The 18,633-nt window shown below is 35.6% G+C and overlaps 1 protein-coding gene across 7 annotated transcripts in view; it reads left to right on the forward strand.

Annotated features, from left to right (window-relative positions):
- Positions 1–18,633, forward strand: part of ntm (neurotrimin) — a 318,803-nt gene that overhangs the window by 295,133 nt on the left and 5,037 nt on the right. For 5 of the 7 annotated variants that reach the window (XM_084103850.1, XM_084103852.1, XM_084103851.1 and 2 more), the window contains 4 exons: positions 9,367–9,498; positions 10,926–11,046; positions 11,950–12,101; positions 13,187–13,222. In XM_084103850.1, coding sequence (XP_083959976.1) covers positions 9,367–9,498; positions 10,926–11,046; positions 11,950–12,101; positions 13,187–13,222 — 441 coding nt within the window. The remainder of the gene's footprint in view (positions 1–9,366; positions 9,499–10,925; positions 11,047–11,949; positions 12,102–13,186; positions 13,223–18,633) is intronic. The other 2 variants (XM_084103855.1, XM_084103854.1) reach the window with 1 other exon arrangement.

The following is an 18,633-nucleotide window of genomic DNA, read 5'->3' on the forward strand; positions in this document are numbered from 1 at the left end:
AACATTGTTTTAATTAAATATTAGACATACAAACATTTGGACCATGCACTGATGAATTGTTCACAATAAGACCAAAAAGATGCATAAGGAAGTAAATAGGGTTATTTTGGATTTTATGTTGATTCAAAAACATTCAAAATGCAGACATGGCTCAAATTAGTCTTTGAAATAGTGGGGTGTGTTGGCATTGGTAACATTACACCACTTATAAACACCATACTTTTGTGCCATTAGTTCAATTTGACATCTGATTTGCTTTTGTAAAAGCATGTCTTAATCTCCAAAGAGCTGGCAACCAGAAATCTTGATGGGGCCGGAATCAGTGGGAAGCTATCCAAACAATGTGTGAAACTTAATTAAGACACAGACCCCCCTGCGATAAGATCTTAATATCTCGATAGCACCAGGATTTGTTTCTTGTCAGAGATTTGTTTCTTTTAAAAATGTGTATTAGACAGACAAGAGATCCTGTTGATGCACACCTGCTCCCTCGAGCATTCACCGTACTACAGTCATTTAGATTTACCGCAGCGTTTCCACATTGTTTCAATAAAGGGCTGAAATAAGTCTGCCAGTCACACTTAGTTCTGTAAGTACACATCTCCGACCTTTAAATGGCACTTCGCTCTAAGCCGCACGGCTCTTTCGCCGGACTCTGTATAAACCCGAGAGATTTCGTGATCCCGTGCCGTATCTCCAGTCTCGCATTACTCGCTTGTAAGTTTTTTTTTGTTGTTGTTGTTGTTTTCTAGATTACGATCATGCCGAGTCCTTTTCTTATCTAGATCTCAATCTAAAGAGGGCAGCTAGGACCGCTATCATCCATTCTCATTAAAGAAACATGCTACAAAGTTATTTGTGCTTTAATGACATTCTAGAGTTCACCTTCATGTGTGGAACTCTGTAGTGAACACTAACAGCGAAATATCATGATGATGTCATAGAGAAAAGGTTGATAGATCATTAAGCATGTTGTTTAGATGAAATTTGTGGAAAAATGCATTTACATAAAAAGCACTGAAATGTGATTTCAAGGCCATTAGCGGCAGTCTTTATGTTGGAAAAGTACCGTAATTTAGCTTAAAACGTAAAAAAAAAAAAAGAAAAGAAAAGAGTGCTATACTTTCATGCATTATCAGATTAGCCAAAATATTCTCACTAGGGTCAGGGGATGTGGATATGGAAATGTGCAGAGTTCTGCAGGCACAAATTCTAAGATTCAGTGTGGGTCTGGCTATTAGCAATTTGAATTATTGATAAAGCCCAAAGTCTTAAACAACCAAGAACTGAAACTTAGTATAGGACCAGTTGTTTTTGCTGAAATCCTGAATATTATAGTGAGCTCTATTATTCTGCTTGTAGAGTATGTTATTTTCCCAGAAACTTTGAGTAAACTTTACCCTTCACAGAATCATTGTATTTATGTTGCAGCTCTAGAGATCTAGAAGATTTTTTTACTCTTATGAATTTTCTTGATTTTTGTATTTGCAAACTGTAACTCTTTATTTGTTTGTATGTTGCAATGATGATTTTCATCATTTTTTAGTCTTGGTTTCCATTAAAAATGTTTAAACACCCATTAAATAAGATACATTTAAAGTATAAGACTTTAAGTTTAATTTTTCTTACCACATTGTGTTTTCTTGTTTTAAGCATATATTTACCAATGAGGGATGAAAAATAAACTTAATTTAAAATGTATTCTCTGAAAATGAGTTATCTTATAAATTTATCTTACTTTAAAGATAAATGTAATGTATGTATTTTTACTAAAAAATAAATAAATAACACTGGTTAACCCTAGAATGCATAAAGGAGGTCCAATTGATCTGGCATGATGTACTTTTTAAATATTTTATCAATAAAACCATGAATTGTTTGATATTCCATTAGTTCAAACAGTAGGGTTTCTGACCCTGATCAATGGCATTTGGATATTTCATATTTGGGGGAAAAGGTTATCACTACCCTAAGAAAGCATAAAGGTGGTCAAATTAACCAGTACATTATTCATTTCCTATGGACTTTTGACTCAACACAGTATTTTTGGATACATTTTTGTCAACAATAAAAGTGAATTATAAAAATCTGTTGTGACTATTTTCCTCAGACATCAACCCTGTGTCTAAATTTGTTTCTCTTTGACCCTGTGTCTCTTTGTTGATACGTAGGTATTCAAACAGTACGTAACATTTACAAGGACAAAAACTTTTTTTTGATAAATACTGAAACGTACAATATGGTCATTTTGACAGCATCTAAAACATGAACATTATTACATATTTACATCTATAGAAGTGTAAGATATTTACAAATAATTCATAACATAAATATGGTGGTGCAATTAAAAATATACATGTTTCATATAAAAACGTGTGTATCATCAGTTATTTTAATTATTTAATTATTAGCACACCTATTATTTATAGAAAAGCATTAATTACAAAACGGGTCATTTTGATCCCCTTTATAAATGCATGTAGTGCGTTTTTTCTTTTTCTTTTTTTGGTCAATGCATTCTAGGGTTAAGAAAATATTTTAGTTGCATTGCACTAGTTGGCTTTCTTGAATATTTAGTAGTCGGCATTTGTGGAGGATGTGTATAACTGCGTGTTCTGCCTTCCACATGCAAAGAAATGGAACGTTTATGCTTAAAAGAAATTATAAATAGAAGATATTAATGTTATTATCCCCTGATACTGTTTAATAGACATATTACACACTTGAGTTAATTTGCAGGGCTGTGCACCGTGGTCTCTCTTTCATGTGATCAGAGCAAAAGCCTGTGGTGGGGAGGGTTGTTTACTTATTTTTTCTTAATCTTCAAAAAGGGATATTCATCCCATATTTCTCTTTCTGTGTAAAATCCAATTCATACCAAGCAGCGTTTAAGTTGCTTTGTGGGTATGGGAAGAGTAAACGTGTTGTTGTGCTGCTGCATTGTTTTACCTTTGGGTGAGGAAAAGGGTCAATAATGTTGCTAATTTATCATTGCTACTGTTTAATCGACTTGAATAAACATTGTTTTTAATGAGCGTCTGTGTCCCAGGAGCTAACACTCCTATTACATCAGCGTGAATTAGGGTTTTGGCTCAGTGAAGAGCACATTGTGTGGAGCACATTGCTTGAGGTTTTTATTGAGCTGTGATTGCATTAATCCTGTTTATAACCATCTATGTAATGAGGCTGCTGTGTGTTTGGGTTCGGCAGCTCATTTCAGGAACCAAATGATCCTCTGAGCGCTAGCCCTAACTGCTAATACAGTTCTACTCTGCTGCTCTCACTCTCTATTTTTCTTTTGCCCTCCCCTCCTCGGTTCTATGCTGACTCCAGTTATTTTCGAGAGTTTTTTGGGGGGGGATGACAGAAACACAGAGTGAAATGAATGCATTTGGAGTGGAGTTATAGACTGATATTACTCTGGTCGGGTCTGGTTTGTTTCTCTCTCCTGAGCAATGGCCTCAGGGGTTTAGATGGATGTGGATCTGTGAACTACTTTGTGGAACTGCAAACTACCTCATGCTAATGCACTCTGCTGTGTGTTTATCTTTTCATTCTTACTCAAGCTTGTATTGTCTTTCTCTAAAATCAAATACAGCACGCTGTTCCATCTCGTCTCCATTCAAGAGCCGAATTTACCAAAACATCCAATTTTGCACATGCATTTAAGCTGAAAAGAATAACAACGACCTAATTAGGATATTTCAGCACATTTATTTGGTGATTAAACTGGATTGTGGGCGTTGTTTACACTGATATGCCACATACAAATATACCGCAAACACATTTGCACTTGCTCGCACAAACAAAAGCATATTTCAGCATTAGTAACAGATGTGGCTTTCACATTTTTAAGTCAAACAAAGAATCAAGGACTGGATGATATTTGATGGCTGGAATCAAAGCAAGCCTGTCAAACTGCATTATCTTTGCTGACAAGAATCTCAGCTGAATAAAGCCAATAAATATCTGCAGGGCATATGTGTGACTCACTCTATCTATGTTTGTAGATAAGATTTTGCGCTAGTCAAGTCTGTATTTTTTTGTGTCAGTTAATAGACCTTTTGTTTCCTAAACTATTTAGCAGTTAAATCTTCTATAACTGAGAATGTGCATGGCACTCACCTGGAAAACGATATGGATATAATTTGTCATAGCAAGGTGTATCGTGCACCAAAAGTGGGTAACGGGATATCATCTGACCTCTGATTTAAGCAAATCGGTTGTTTGTTTCACATTCAGAAGAGAAGCTAAGGAAATCAGATGGTGCGGTAATGGCGTTCCTGCCCTGCTATCTGGAGGGATCAGACAGAGAAGCTGTCCCTCGTAAGATGACACATTCAGCTGTGCCTGGATTGATTCAGCACCTTGCCCAACTCTGCTTTCCTTCTCTCTGGGGTTGTGTGTGTGTGTGTGTGTGTGTGTGTGTGTGTGTGTGTGTGTGTGTGTGTGTGTGTGTGTGTGTGTGTGTGTGTGTGTGTGTGTGTGTGTGTGCGTGTGTGCAACAGCTCTGCAGTATTGGTGGCCTGCTCTCTGCTTTGCTGCAGTACTTTACACTCATACTGGGCTGAGCTACTTTAGCTAGAGGTCTAGGACATTCCAATAGTTGTAGAATGTGATTTTAAAACAGTGTTATGTAGATTAGAGATTAGATTTACCTGTTATCTAGTATAGTCATCCTTTGAATATCAATATAAAATCTGGTCCAGCTTATAGTTTATTGTAGTAAAAAAAATTTTTTTTAAATAATTATATAGGAAGAGCCTGTCTGAGTGACATGAAACATTACCAGTCAAAGTTCACTTTGTTTTTACTTGCAATTTCAAGACGGTGTTATCTGAAACAATTGATACAACAATAACACATTTTCATGGGAAAATCTCTGCTAAGCAAACTAGACATTTGGCATTGTTGATAGAATATCTGTCTACTCAAATGTATTAAAGCGATAGTTCGCCAAGAAATGAATTGGGGGGGGGGGGGGTCTCATGTTCTTTTTTTTTTCTTCTTCTTCTTTTTTTTTCTCAGACTCCAGTATTGGTTTTGGATCCCTTTTGACTTTCATTACAGAGGGTATGCATTGACGTCACCCTCAGCTGTACTGAGTGGCAAAAGAGCTTGCTGCATGACTGGATTTAATATTGGAAACTGCGAAAACGAAAAACAAACAATTATATCAGTTTAAACTAACATTTAGACTTGATAGTGTTCCTTACAACTAACCAAAGATCCAGGGTTGCATGGATATTGACATTCTGTTTCCTGACATTTACAAGTGCCTGATTTCAACACCGGGGAAATACATACTAAAGTGAATTTGCCTGTGAACTCTTTATAAAAATACAATATAGGCAAGTCTAAATCCAGGTGATCACTTATATCAATGTTATATATATATATATATATATATATATCAAATCGTCCAGCCCTAAACATTTTATAGTTTTTGTCAGTAAAAACAAAAAAACAATTATGCAGAATATAAGATGGTAAATATTGAATTGATGAGTTGTCAATACAATATATAACAATACAATATATAGGGTATGATTTTACCCCAAAATACAACATATTTACACAAAATGATAACTATGATAATCCTGATTATTTTATTCTCTTTATTTGTAATTCTGCTAGAGTGTGCCTGTTGTATTTCTCACCCCACTCTCTTTAGTGTATGTGGAGAGTGCGAGGTTCATCTGAAGCTGTGTATAAAGATTGCCAACTCTATCGTCTGTGGGTATTCTTTTTACTTCTATTTTTGTCATCTGGGCACTCTTAAAACACTCTGGTCGACGTTTCAAACTGGTGATTCATTTTTGTGCAGTATTCTTCAGTGAGTAAGCTATCTGAGGATGTGAATGTGGAGGCCAGCCTGTTTAACTTATGTGGGCTTAGTTTCGCCATTAATAGAGTTGTTTGGCGCTTGTTCTATTTTTGATGACAACCAGGACGTTGTACCATTTCAGCTCAAGAGGCATTTGATTTTAACTTCTGATAATATCGCAAATCAAACCATTGGCGTACTATTGACTGATGCTTATAATGCCATCAGAGGCCATGAATATACAAAAGCGGTTGCATTATTTAAGAAATGCATAATGAATGTGCTTCAGGAGTGTATTGTTGAAGAAAAAAGCCTGAGATGTCAGTCTTCAAGTACTTCGCGTTGATACAATCCTCCATGGCAGCCGTGAAACCCAGAGCCCCTGATGGAAATAAACGGTCCCATTTTGTCAATCTTCCCTTTGATGGAAGACAGTCCACAATGCACCTGATGCCAAAGCACCACATTTACTTTCTGCTGGACCGGGTATCAAAGCCGATGGTTTGCTTTTCATAAAGCTTTCCCAGTCCTTTGCAGCTCCAATGATGTGGACTTTCCAGTGGGAAACATCAAAATGAGCATCTAGAATGAAGATTAAACTATACCTGTGCTCGCTTGTGGCTTGCTCTATTTAAACGTTTGGGTTTAATTGGCTCATTTTGAAGGTGTAGTTGAGTGTTTGAATTTAAAATCAAATACTTTTAAACAATAGGCTACAATTATACAAGACCCTTTTTGAGCAGACTCCAAGCTGCTCTTCAGTGCAACGAGGTGTGTACCGTGTTGAACGGTAATGAGCTTCTTTCTCCAGAGCGCTCGGTTGACACTCCTCATCAGGTTAAAGGAAGTGCCTCTTTCTTTCTCGTTAACAGCCTTTCCCAGGTGTAAGACATTGTCTTTCAGAACATACTTAAGTGAATGCGGTGTGTTATTTTGCTGTCAGAAACTACATTCGGGGACGATATTTATTTATTTAAGCCAACTGCATATTACTGCTTGACGTTGAGAACTGCATCACAAGGATCCCTTTCCACTAACGTTTTTTTCCCCAGTCTGGATTTCATGAACATGAAAAGGTGGCGTGTGTTTTAGCAGTTTGACTCCAGTGTGTATGTGAACACTTCAAAGCAGCTGCACAGAGACAGAGACTCATATTTGAATCAAATTTCATATCTCTAGTGTCTTCTCTCCCACAATAGGACACAAATGACTATAAATAAATCAGAGCATCGGTATTTCAGGGAAGATGAGGTTTGAATTTGCATAGAAGGGCATCAACATGCTCTACAGTGTGGCATATTGTACCCAAGAAAAGTATAGATGTGACCATACTTAAAAAATTCTGTGATAATGAGACACATGCAATATGATGTGATTTGTGATTACGATTCGATTCGATTCAATATTGAATATTTTGGATATCAGGTACAATACATTGCAAATTTTTTCAAGGAAAACAGATCTCTTAACTATTATTGTAAACTATGGGAGTCAGTTGTAGCCTATAGGCTTCATTAGCCTACTATAATATTGAAGGTAACAATTAACTGATTTGTATACAAACACTTAAAATACACTTTTATTTATTTTTATAATAATAAAGTTATATGAAATTATATAAAAATTTAAATGGTGGCTGTCATAAACTTTCCAGATTTATTCAAACATGCATTAAATATTGAAGAACATTAAAAATTATAATGAATATGTAATATGGTGCATATATTTAACAAAATGCTCCTCTATATAGAGTTAATTTTTCCAGCTGACTAACGAGTTTATGGTCACTGGATATGTTTTTTCTGAGGTAAATGTGACGTTACATGACATTGTTTACTAACGCCTTTCCACGGTTGAAACACTGATTCAGCGATTCCATGTGACATGATACGGACTTCGATAAGTTGTACTCTATCTTTTTTAACACACTTTCAGATGCTCATTCATGTTTATTTCGCGCTGTAACTGGTATTATTAAGGCGGAAGAGAAGGTCATGTGCTGCTTCTCTTGAGCTGAGCTGTGCCAGAGCGATCTCACGCCACAGCGCCAAAACGGTAATTATGTTTTTGACGTAATTTGAAATCTGAGACTTTGTTTCATATCAATAGTAACAAAGCACAAAGATTATTGCGATTTATTGGATGGGATGCACGCAACAATGTTCCATTCATTCATCAACTGAAAACAGGATGACTAATCGATTCTTGGGATTTAAGAATCGATATCGTTTCGTAAAAATGAGAATCGATTAAAATCGAGAAATCGATATTTTTTTACCCAGCCCTACATTATAGGTAATTATTGTGATTCGTCTACATCCGATGATAGTTGAAAAAACTAGCCTACCATTTTGCCAACAAATACAACTTTAGTTGAGCTCTACTATACTAAACTGTCATAACCACATCGTAATTAAACAGATTGCTTTTACACACACAAGATGTTCTGTGCAGTTTCATAATGTCACAGGGTTTGAAATGAACAACGGCAATGAAACAACGGCAAATATGGGTAAAAATGTGGAGGATAACAATGTCAAATTTGCTGGATAAATTATGTAATATGCGCAGATTTAGCGAACATATTGAACTCTCATGAGTCAATGTAAATAATAAATATAGTCGAATTGCGCAACACTTGCACATTTCTGGCTTACTTCGACACAACCGTCACTAAGCAACAAATAAAGGTGTGCTGGTATGTTTGCTTTGAAGGGAATAACGCAGACCCAAGAAACATAATAATAATGGGGTAACTAATCCCCACTGGGATTAGTGTAAAAAAATAAATAAACACCTAGCAACTAAGAAGCACATCTGCCAATGTTTTGCAGACCCTGGCCTATCCTGTCTATTTGTCCTTTTTTTGAGACGACAGGTTTGTTTTGTTCAGGTGGTGTTTGATTTTCTTTGAATTTATTTGTCCACCTAAAATGTATTTTTAGTGCCTGCCATTTTTGAATAATATGAAATTATTTTTTAATAAATAACTTTAAATATAAACTGTGACTTGGATATGGCTAGTAAAAGTTCTGAATGGCCAGTACACTGTACAAAAAATGATATCAATAAGTCAATAAACATTTGTTTTAACATTACTTCAACTCATCAAAATAAATTAGAAATAAGTTAGGCCATTTTTAAGATTTTAAATTATACAAGATTCAACTATTCTTTTTAAGTCAGTTTAATGTAATTTAAGTTGTGATCCATGTTTAAAGACCAACCAAGCCAGCCAAGTTGATTGTACTTAAAAATGTAATGCAGCAGTGTGACTGAAAAGTCTAGTAGCCAAATTGGCTTGTAAGTATAAGTTCTTTCAAACCCTGGTGGCAATGTTTGTGATTTACTTTAACTACAGTACGTGAATTGAACGTGTATTGGTTCCATTTCTCTCTCTCTCTCTTTCTTTCTCTCTCTCTCTCTCTCTCTCTCTCTCTCTCTCTCTCAAGCGGTTCTCACATGTTTGTAACTTTTTTCACCCATGATGAGTTTGCATCCCTGATCATAACATCATATTTTAATGTTTTCTTGTTTAGATGACAGCCTAGGATCAGACAATGAGGTTCTGGAGATTCCCTTCATCAGCAGAGATAGAGCAGGAGCGTATGAATGCACCGCAGCGAACGACATTGCAGTGGACACACAGACTATTGAGCTCACAGTCAACTGTAAGTGTCTCATGAATTTATACCAACATATTCTACACATATGCAGCATACAACATATGCCCAAAATACTTATTTTTTCTTTTTTATTGATTTATTTAAACTTATAAAGGAACAGAAACTTTTAGGATTTTATTAAATAAATATAAAATGATAATATAATTTGTAATGAATTGTCTAGAAATGCAATCTAAAACATCTTGAGTGGGCGATACACCAGTAGACACGATTAGCCAGTAGAAATATGTCAACTGGTAGAGATTTTGGACCATCGTCTCTATCTCGGTTATGCTCACATGACATTGCTGTGCTGCGTGGTCACAAAAGCTTCTCATTTACATGTGTTTTTAAGCATTGCGGTTTCAAAACAAGTGATTTTAAACCGTTAAAGTGCAATAAGCAGCAAAAGACAACTCATTTCACCATATGCGGGTGCTGTCTGAGATGGTTTCTGAGCGCTGTCTGAGAGACGCGCACACATAAAGCCGCTGCTCATAGAGTGTGAGTACTGAACTGAGCTCTTTTTGCCACCTTATTGGGCTTGAATGGTTATACACATACTTATGTGTCAAGTTGCCTGTCTTTGCGAGTATCCTTGTAATCATATTAATTTGTGTCTTAAAGGAGCTGTATGTAAGAAATGTATTTCAATTAATCATAAAATGGCTCTGATATGTCACTAGACATTAATAAATCATGTTCATTTCAAATACTTATATCACTGACAACAGTAGTCCAGCCAGGATATTGTCATTTAAAAAGTGAAGTTGCAGCCCTCAACTGATGTTGATGTTGTCATCTTGTGTTTTGGCCTGAAGCTCCACCCTCCACCTATCTACCAATCACGAAGTCAGTAGTGTTTCGGCATCCGGGTTGCCAGCTCAGCTCTAGTTACCACAGCTGCAGCTACAAACGTTCGTGCTGGATCCTGCAGCCTATCTGGCAACCTCGAGTCAGGGGGGAGGGGGAGGGGATACACCGCTCTACAGTAATTTGAAAGTGATTGCAGTACCAGTTTTGGCCACAATCTTACATATGGCTCCTTTAAGTGAACATAAAAAAGTAGAGAAAGAAACCCAATCAGTATATTGTCATTATATTACTATCATTATATCGGATCCTTGCATTCAGTCTTAAAATGACAGCAGCCTAATAAACCTGCTGCCATCTGTCATTAATGTTAATCCAACAACTAAAGATATATAAAATCTCTCTCTGCTTTTGACTGAATCACTTTTGTAACTTTAATAAGAAAAATATATATTTTTTATTTACACAGTGAAGACTATGCAGATCATAACTTGTTTTACGACTTCTGAATGTACTTTATTTATTTATTTAAGTAATTGCCTTATCAGTAAATACTCTTGTTAAACTTGTCAGTAAATAATCTCAAGTTCACTAACTTTCTTGTGGTTTTGTGTGTCTAGTCCCTCCCAGTATTTCAGATGGCAGAGATGTTGGCGTGACCCTGGGTCAGAGAGGTGTCCTGCTTTGTGAGGCAGATGCTGTACCCGAGGCAGATTTTGAGTGGTACAGAGATGACAGGAGGTATGGCATATCACTTCAGGATATTCTGCTTCATCTGTTCCTTTCTTTAGGATAAAACCGTAACCTAGAAGTTTATGGAATCATAGATGGTTACAATAACAAAACTGAATTTCGTTCCCACTAAATGTCTTGAACTACTACTGCATGTACTAACATTTAAATTAGTCTTTACATTGTACTTGTATAAAAAGAAATACCTGCATGCAATTACATCTGAAATTAATTTCTGTAGTCACATCTATAATTATACAAACAATATAAAATTATTATAATGTTAACCCTTTTTTTTGTACACCTTTTTCAATACAATAAGTACATTGTACCCAACAATTGTTTGATGTAAGTACATAGTAGTTAAAGAAACCTAATAGAGATTGTGACCCAGTTTTTTTTTTTTACTACAACTGATATGTACAGTAACAGCTAGTTACTAGAGTTTATTTTATTTCCTGTACACTATGTCTGTCCGATTTATAATATTGATAGTGACACTAAGAGGTGAAGGACAAATGTATTTCAGTAGCTGTACATGTCTGACTAGATGTGCTGTCATAAATTCACTGTTTTCAACGGAAAATAATTCACATTTGAGTGCCTTTGGCTGGATGTGTCTCAGTTGGTTCTCTCAAACTGTCTTTGATGTCAAGTGAAGAATAAGTTGTCACAATGTTGTATCATAATTAAATGTGCATAAGAGAGCGTGTGCATGTCCCTCTGCGTGCCGCTGCCAGTAATTCAATCCTGCAGTTTTGCCTCCTTTGAATGTATCCAGGCCCGCCGCAATCTGCGTCCGAAAACGTTGATGTTGTCATAAATGTTACCTCAAGCTTCAAAGGAGGCTCTGATGTAGCGTAAACAAGTCTGGGCTGATTCAAGTCTCCCCATTTGCTGACTGTTTCCCAGGATCTTCAATGGCTTTGATGGCATTGAGATCGAGGATGACGGAGCACTTTCAAAGCTGACTTTCTTCAACGTGTCCGAGGCAGACTATGGCAATTACTCCTGCGTCGCTACCAACAAACTTGGGAGCGCTAACACAAGCATCGTCCTATACGGTAAGTATCGGTAGTTGATGGTTTTAATCAAGTTTTAAAACTGTTTGGAGCCTCTTCACAATTCTTCAATTAGTTTAATGTACAAACAGTGGTTCGGAAGATAGTTATGTTTCATTTTTTGCTTAAACTTTCGTTCAACAAAGCTAAACGAAAGCAAAACTTCCAGCTGATAATGTTCTTGTTAACACTTTGAATTTCCACCTGGTACACTGTAAAAAAATTGCTGTAGTTTTGCAGCTGTTTGCCAGTAACTTACTGTAGATTTAAATCGATGTTATTTACTGGCAACAGTTTGCTCAAAGTTAAATGAACATTAAACATTAACAAGTCTTTGTCTTTACAGAATAAAACTATAAAATAACAACCTAATGCAAAGCATTCTGGGAACCAGAAATCTTCATCAACCTTTTTCTGTTTTTTTCCTTCAGATTTTGGTTCCCAGAATGCTTTGCATGAGGCTGTTATTTTAGTTTTATTCTGTAAAGATAAAGACTTGTTAATGTTTAATGTTCATTTAACTTTGAACAAACTGTTGCCAGTAAATAACATCAATTTACAGTAAGTTACTGGCAAGTAGCTGCCAATAATACTGTAATTTCTACAGATTTTTTTAACAGTGTAGTTTCTGACCCATGCAACTAGAGTTGTCAAAAGTCAGTACTGAAATTTTAAAAATGTGATGATACCAGCATTTCCCTGAAGCATTTTTAGCGCTGTTGAGCGGATTCTTAAACACCTCTGATTGTCCATTGTGTTGACGCGCTCAACATATATATTGTTGATCATTGTAGCCAATAACAGACATTTATGGCCACAGACATAAAATGGCCAATCAGAGACATATATGTTGAGCGTGTGAACACAATGGCCAATCAGAGGTGTTTAAGAATCTGTTCAACAGCCCTAAAAATGCTAGAGGGAAATGCTGGTATCGTCACATTTTTAAATTTCAGTACCAACTTGGTACCAAAATCGGTACTTTTTGACAACTCTTTGTGTGACTATTAATCTTTGAGATTTCCATCACAGGATTCTCCTTCATTTGCTTTTGATACATGTTTTTATGTTTGTTTTTGTTGATGTAGAAATAATTGAACCCACTAGTTCAACGCTATTGCAAGGTTAGTAGTGTGCATGGGAATGCGGCGTCCTGATCACCTCCTAAAGCATGTTACAATGTGTTTAATACGCAAAGAAGATGCAAACATGGTTATTTTCACATCAACCGCAATGTGACGAAGCCAAGTTGTTGATATGGCACTCATGTTTATCGGCGAGGTTGACGCACAAATTTTCCCTGATTTGAACAGGGTAATATAATTGTCGTGCCTCGTCTGACAGAATGTGATTGTCAGATTTTAAATTGGCCACTAGCTATTCCTATTAAGGGGTTATTAGCTTAAAATCCCATTTTGTAATGTCAATAATATATTCAGCACATTGAGTGACAGTCTCAATTGCCGCTCAGGGATTGGCGGGGTACTGACATGCCTCATTCTGCTTTCAGTCACTGTGGGTTGATGAATGAGTCTCTGTTTTCTCTAGCCTAAACATGTTTCTCTTTCTCTTCTTTCACTTTCTTTCCTGTCTAACCTTCCTCCACCATGGCATGGCTTCATTATGTCAATGCATGCTCTCATCCGCCGTTTGTAAGTACATGTTTGCATCATATGATGTCTTTTGATGTTTGTGGAATTGTGGAAAAGTGCTTCATTATTACTCAGTTGATGAGAAATGTCCTTAAAGGAAAATTGTCATCATTTACTTGCACTCATACTTTGTTCCACAGAATAGGAAAAGAAAATTAAATGCCGTTTTCTAGCCCATGCAATTACAATAGGCAGGGACTGGAGCTTTCAAGCTTCAAACAGGATGCAAAACACCATTAAAATATCATAAAAGTGCTGTAGTCCAAGACTTCTGAAGTCAAACCATAGTTTGAGAGCATTAGTAATGCCCAAATTATGAAAGAATCATTCTTTTGAGTTTGATTTTCAGTTGATTCGATTCACAAAATCAGCCTGAATGATTCATTTGAAATGGACTGATTCGGTCCTCAAGATGAACTCACTGACACAATGGTCTAGTTGCAGCGGTTAACAGCTCACTGGAGGTGAAGATTATCTGTTCAGTTTCAGTCTGTTTCTCACACAGATCTATCGTTTGATTTCAGAACACTTTCAGAATGATAATTTTATGGTACTTTTGCATTCTTTTTGAAACCTGAAAGCTTCAGTCCCTGTTCATTACCGTATAGTAGCGTGGAAAAGAACGACCAGTGTATTATTCCATAGAAGAAAGAAAGTCAAATAGGTTTGGAATGACGTAAGGGTGAAATGATGACAGAATCTTATTTTTTGGGGGGGTGAACTATTCCTTTAAATGTACATTTGCCCCTTACAAAAAGAGTTATGGTCTTACCTGGACATAATAACATAAATCATACAGTACCATAGTATATAACAACTCAATGTACCATGGTACTGCCACAGTAGGAGAAACCGGGGTCAAGTTATTTATATATATTTTTTTTTCCTCAGACTACAAAAATGTTTCTGACTTTTGGTATAAAAACTATGAATGTCAACAGTAATACTACCATTAATAAGTTTAGAATAATCATATTGATTTTCAGACGAGCAGTCATGTTAAAATTGCAGTTATAACAACACACGTTGAGATTAACCAGTAAATCTAAATGTGCCATTGATTTAATACTTAATATAGTTTTAGAATAGTTTGCATATTGTATGTTGGATAATATGATTAAAACAACAGTCAAAGTGAGAGCTACATTATTTGAGATTTTTTTACTAAAATATACTTCTTATCTGCCAATTCAAGAACAACTTTCACCCAGACAGAAATAATGTTGATTGCATATTTAAAGATTAAAAGAGTTTTTAATTCAGTCAGATGAAAATGAGCAAAACATTAGCATGTATTTACTTACAGTCTGTCAATAAAATAATTATAAAAAAAATACACTCCTTTAAAACCTCAACATATTTGTATTTTTCTGTCAAACTATTGCTCATTTCTGTGGCATTGAGAGTCTTTACTGAGTATACGCTGAATAAATATCACTCTATACTGTTTGTGATTGAAGACATCTAGTGTGTTATATTTGCCTCTGGTTTTTCCTACTTTTTTGTAAGGGGTCATTCCTCGCCTGCATATGTTGTTGATGGTTGTTACTGATTTGTCCTTGTATTGTCCTTTAATCTTTCTTCTCTGCCAAGAATAGAAATCTTGTCCTGGCCAACTTTTCTCCACTGTCTGACCTAAAAAAAAAGTGTGGGATTGGTAACCATGTCCTCTCCGGAGAGTCATTAATTGCATTGAATTTGATTGTGAGAACCTCACATTAGTATAATTACACTTGTGCAGGATTTACTCTAAGCTGTGGCTGCAGAATAATTGGATAGCTGTCCCTAAAGAAAGTACTGTACTCCCCTAAATCCAGGGGAAATTAGACTTCAGTCTAAACGGCCCATCAAAGAGAAGGATTTAATAGACAGCCACACTAATGCCATGACACAACGATTGTTTTGTTGGGACTGAATATTAGTGCTCTCTGATCTTTCACACCAAACGTGAAACAAAAAAGGGAAAGAAATCAAATATTTACAGCGCTCCTAGAGGGACATGGTGAAAAATGATAGCTTTTGCAGCATTGACATAGCTGTAGCATGAACAGCTTTTGCGTTCCCCCAAGAAACTTTGCGTTCACTCGCAAAACTTTTGAGTTCTTTGCGAGCGAACGCAAAAGCATTGAAATATAACTTTTCCTCTCATCTCATATTTGTTTCCCATTACCATGTCATTTTAAGGGCTCTGTAAATATCCGTTTCCACCAAGAGTGTAAAAAAATAATAATACTTTTTCAATAAATTTGACTAATTAACCTTTACATGTGTATATTTATATACTTGGGGTTGCATGACTACTTTTTTTTTTAATTGACTTGTTGGCCAGAACTAGTCAGTCGTGTTGTGCGTTATGTAAATGACTCGCCACATGCAATCAGCAGTAAACAAGTCCAAATCTATCCTGGCTAACATTTTTAACTAAATTAAATTTTAAACAAATTTTATTTTAATAAGTCAAGTTGTCTACACTGTGTTATGTGCAATGTCTTTGCTGTGTAGACATTCAATAACAAGAATATATCCCATGGTGCTGAGATTATGTGTGGAGTATCTCCACTGTCAGAGTCAAGCACCTCACACAGCTTCTGGAAAGTGTTCAGCGCAGTGTGTGTAGGATTATCATGGTAGACAATACTTGAAACATTATTTTATGTGCATAATTTGCACATGATGTTACAGTCTGTGACTGCCAATTTTTTTTACTGCCAAGATGTTCACACATCAGTAAAAAAGTGATTAATACATGAACATTCTTACATATATGTCAATAGTTTTAAGTATAAAATTTGAAGTATAAAATAATTTTTTGAGTGTAGTCATTAAGTCATTCGCAATGCTTCATGGAAGTGGGTGGTTATTAATGAGATCTTTTGCCATGGATCTCATTTCCATGGTAACCATACTTTCTTATGGTTAGATCCAAGGAGAATTGTAAGTAATATAGTTCTTCATTGGGAAATTGACCATCAAGCATGATTTTATTAATATTATTATTATGTTTTTAAATTAAGCTGAATCACACTGACGTGTTGCTTTCAGCGATACATATTTCATCACTTAACAACCATGGAGTGATTGGTAGGTCTGGCTTGAAATGTTTAAATGAAAAAGAAAAAAAATCTCCCTATGGAGAAAATGAATGGGATTTTTTTTACCTGTGGAACTTGACTGTTGCACTCTATTGAACTAATGCAGCTGAAGTCTGAGTAGTTGACTAGTCGGTGCAACCCCTAAATATAAATATACGCACATACAGTACATTTCAACACTGAACATGTCTAAAGATGGAAACTGGAGGTCAGAAAGAGTATGTATTGCACGTTAGTTGTTGTTACCATATGTTTGTTTCATGAGATTGTTTGACTGTCCCAAAGACTAAAACTCTACCTGATGACAAGGTCACAAACCAAAGACTAGAACTAGCCACACGTCTCTAGCTAACTAGCTAAACCGTTATACAGAGCTGAATCTTACAAAACCATATCCAGATTAGATTTTATAATAAAGCCTGTTTTCCACCATTGAGATCTATACTACTGTTCAAAAGTTTGGGCTTGGTATGCTTTTTTAATGTTTTTAATGTTTGCTCACCAAGGCTGCATTTACTTAATAAAAAACAACAACTGTAATATATAATATAAAAAGTCTGCTCTATGTAATTTATTCCAATGATGTAAAAGTTGAATTTTTAGCAGCCATTGCTCCAGTCTTTCAGTGTCACATGATCCTTTTTGAAATCATTCTAATATGCTGATTTGCTACTCGAGTAACATTTCTTATTATTATCAATGTTGAAAACTGTTGTGCTGTTTTTTTGTTTGTTTTGTTTTTTCAGGAATTCTTTGATGAATAGAAATTTGAAGTATATATATATATATATATATATATAGTAACAATTTAAAAGTCTTTTGATCAATTTAATACATACTTGCAGAATCAAAGTATTAATTGAACCCCCCCCCCCCCCCCCCCCCCCCCCCCCCAGTCTAACTGACCACAGACTTTTGAATGGTTATTAACAATAATAATAATAATATATTTATTTTAAAACTGTATTTTTTGCTTAATTTTGTTCATGCAAAATATATATTAAAAAAATATATTTTGGTTGTATGATAAAATATGATCCAGACAAGTTCTTGACAGGTTTCATGAAATTCAGAATCTGCAAAATGTTAATTATTTTAACAAAATAAGAGGGATCATATAAATGCATGGTTTTTTTTTTATTTAGTACTGTCCTGAATAAGATATTTTACATGAAGTGTCCACAAGAAAAAAAGAAAAAGAAAAAAAAAGAAGAAAAAAAAGCTGAATTTATAAAAATGACCCTGTTCAAAAGTTTACATACCCTTGATTCCTAATACTCTGTGTTGTTACCTGGATGATCCACAACTGTTTATTTTTTTATTTTTTTCAGTTAAACTGCCCAATGTTCTTCAGAAAAATCCTTCAGGTCCTGCAAATTCTTCAGTTTTCCAGCATCTTTTGCGTATTTGAACCCTTTCCAGCAGGATTTTTTATACCTATGCCTCGTATTCTCAAAACAGTAAACACAAATCCATAACATCTCACCCAATTCCCCAAACATCCTATTTTCAGGTCAAAATGAAGCTCTACACTCCAAACCATTCACTCTTGCTGAAAAACCAAACTTTGCCCTCAGACATCACACACAAGCCCTCACAAACACACACACTCTACAACATAGTCTTACACACTGGTGCAATAAATTCAAAACAACATTTCAAAACTGGTACTGTAAGTTACGTTGCTTTTGGTTCCCCCCTCACAAACCTTTTCACATGATGGACACAAAAGACACAACCAATGGATACATTGGCACATTTTTTTTATTCCTTAATGTACTGTACAGTACA

Source organism: Abramis brama, assembly GCF_963993115.1.
Source record: "Abramis brama genome assembly, chromosome: 25".
Classification (NCBI taxonomy): domain Eukaryota; kingdom Metazoa; phylum Chordata; class Actinopteri; order Cypriniformes; family Leuciscidae; genus Abramis; species Abramis brama.